The following is a 1739-nucleotide window of genomic DNA, read 5'->3' on the forward strand; positions in this document are numbered from 1 at the left end:
CACCCCCCCCCCCCCCACCAACCAAACTGTGACCCCTCTTACACCTTTATCCCATAGCCATCACCTTCCCACACCCCCAGCTTTCTGATGACGTGGCCTTCTCCTGTTTCCCAGGGCCAGCCAGCATCAGGGTGCCACAAACGCTCAACTCCTACCCACCTAACTGCCCCTTCACCTGTCCCCAGCACCTGCCTGTCCCTCGGGGCAGTCTGAAGCCTGGCCAAAACCAGCATGGACCCAAGACAGGTGAAGAGCCTGCTTTCTGCAGCTTGCATCCTAAAGTAGCTCTGACCTGCCTGGGCTTCCACCCTTGTCCCGTCCTGTGTGCTCTGGCATCACTTGCCACCTTCCCTTTTCCTCCTCCTCAGGAGGCACGACAATGCTTTGCATGGCCATGCTCTCCTTTCTGCCCCACCACAACTTCACTCTCACACCCCATCCCCTCACCAGCCCCTACATACACCTTAGGCCACACCTCAGCAAAGATTGATGGCCACCTCTGCCGACAACCCCGCACCTTCCCTGCAAGGGTGAACACATCCCTCTACAACTCACAACTGACCACACTGCATCAATTGCCCAAATACTGATGTCACATGTCCCCAAACCCCCAAAATACTGACAGCACATGGCACTTAACTCACTCACAAACCAGGCACGTCACCACTTATTTTTAGACCTTCTGACCTACTCTCACACAAGACCTGCACATTTAACTAAGTTACCTACCAGAGTCACCAGTCGGACAGACCAGTCTGGTGGGGAGCAGGATTGGGGCTGAGGGCTGCTGGTACCAGTTCTTGATAGGTAACGCTGCTGATCCTTTGTCATTCCGTGATGCATTCACTGATGTGCTTCACTGGTTGCCCAGTTGGCACTCCTGTCCCCTCACTGTCCACCTGCAGAATCACTCATGCTGTAGTTCCCAAGGACCTTGGGGCAGCTCCAGACCTGACACACCTTGTCACACCTCCCACGGGAGTCTGCGTTGCACCCACCAAGCACCAGAGACTCGGGACTCCTATTTCTGAGCCACATCTCTGGGCACAGAGCAGGGGAAAGCAGCTTCCCACCACCAGCCCTGGTTCTCCATCTCACCTACTCCTACAGAGGACTCCCTACAGCTCACTTATGGCCCAGAACAAGCACCAGTCCTCTGTCCAGTCTGCAAAGCACCTCAGGGAAAGGGATGGAGCCAGTGAAGGGAAAAAAATAAACACACCATCTACACACATACGTAAGTGTCAAACGCCCTTTAGTGGTAGACAGAGGTGCTGCTGGCCGAGCAGCCTGGCCCCACGTAGAGACTCGCACTGTGTTGTTGCCCGGAGTACCTGTCCCTTCACCGGATATGCACCATCTCCTCCAGGAAGGGGGTTTTCATGCAGCCTGTGCAGAGCTGATCCATCCAGAGCGGAGCTTCGTGCTGCAGAGGGGTGCGCCGAGGGTAGAAGGTGAAATTCACATCGTAGTTCAGAAGGCAACTGATGGAAGCCATGTAGATGTCAGAGAACCGCACCAGCCGTCGAGAGAAGTACGTGGGGTTGTGGAAGGTGCGGAAGATGCTTCCAAACTGGGGGTTGAACAGGTTCTTCGTCAGTGACCTAAGCAGAAAGAGATGGTGCTCTAGATAAGCGGTCAGGGTCCCAGGTTCCAATCCCTTAGCCCTGGGCCACCCCACTCCCAAAAGACATCCAACCCAGGCTGCGATGCAGCCCATGCAGTGAGACCCTGATGAC

The 1739-nt window shown here is 55.4% G+C and overlaps 1 protein-coding gene across 1 annotated transcript in view; it reads right to left on the minus strand.

The window, feature by feature from the left end:
- Positions 1-1239: 1239 nt before the first annotated feature.
- The window catches only part of NT5DC2 (5'-nucleotidase domain containing 2), a 28221-nt gene continuing 27721 nt past the window's right edge, over positions 1240-1739 (minus strand). Inside the window, exon 14 of the mRNA XM_009891285.1 lies at positions 1240-1604. Coding sequence (XP_009889587.1) covers positions 1343-1604 — 262 coding nt within the window. The 3' untranslated portion in view covers positions 1240-1342. The remainder of the gene's footprint in view (positions 1605-1739) is intronic.

The sequence above is a fragment of the Charadrius vociferus genome, unplaced genomic scaffold (genome assembly GCF_000708025.1).
Source record: "Charadrius vociferus isolate BGI_N301 unplaced genomic scaffold, ASM70802v2 scaffold758, whole genome shotgun sequence".
NCBI classification, from domain to species: Eukaryota; Metazoa; Chordata; class Aves; order Charadriiformes; family Charadriidae; genus Charadrius; species Charadrius vociferus.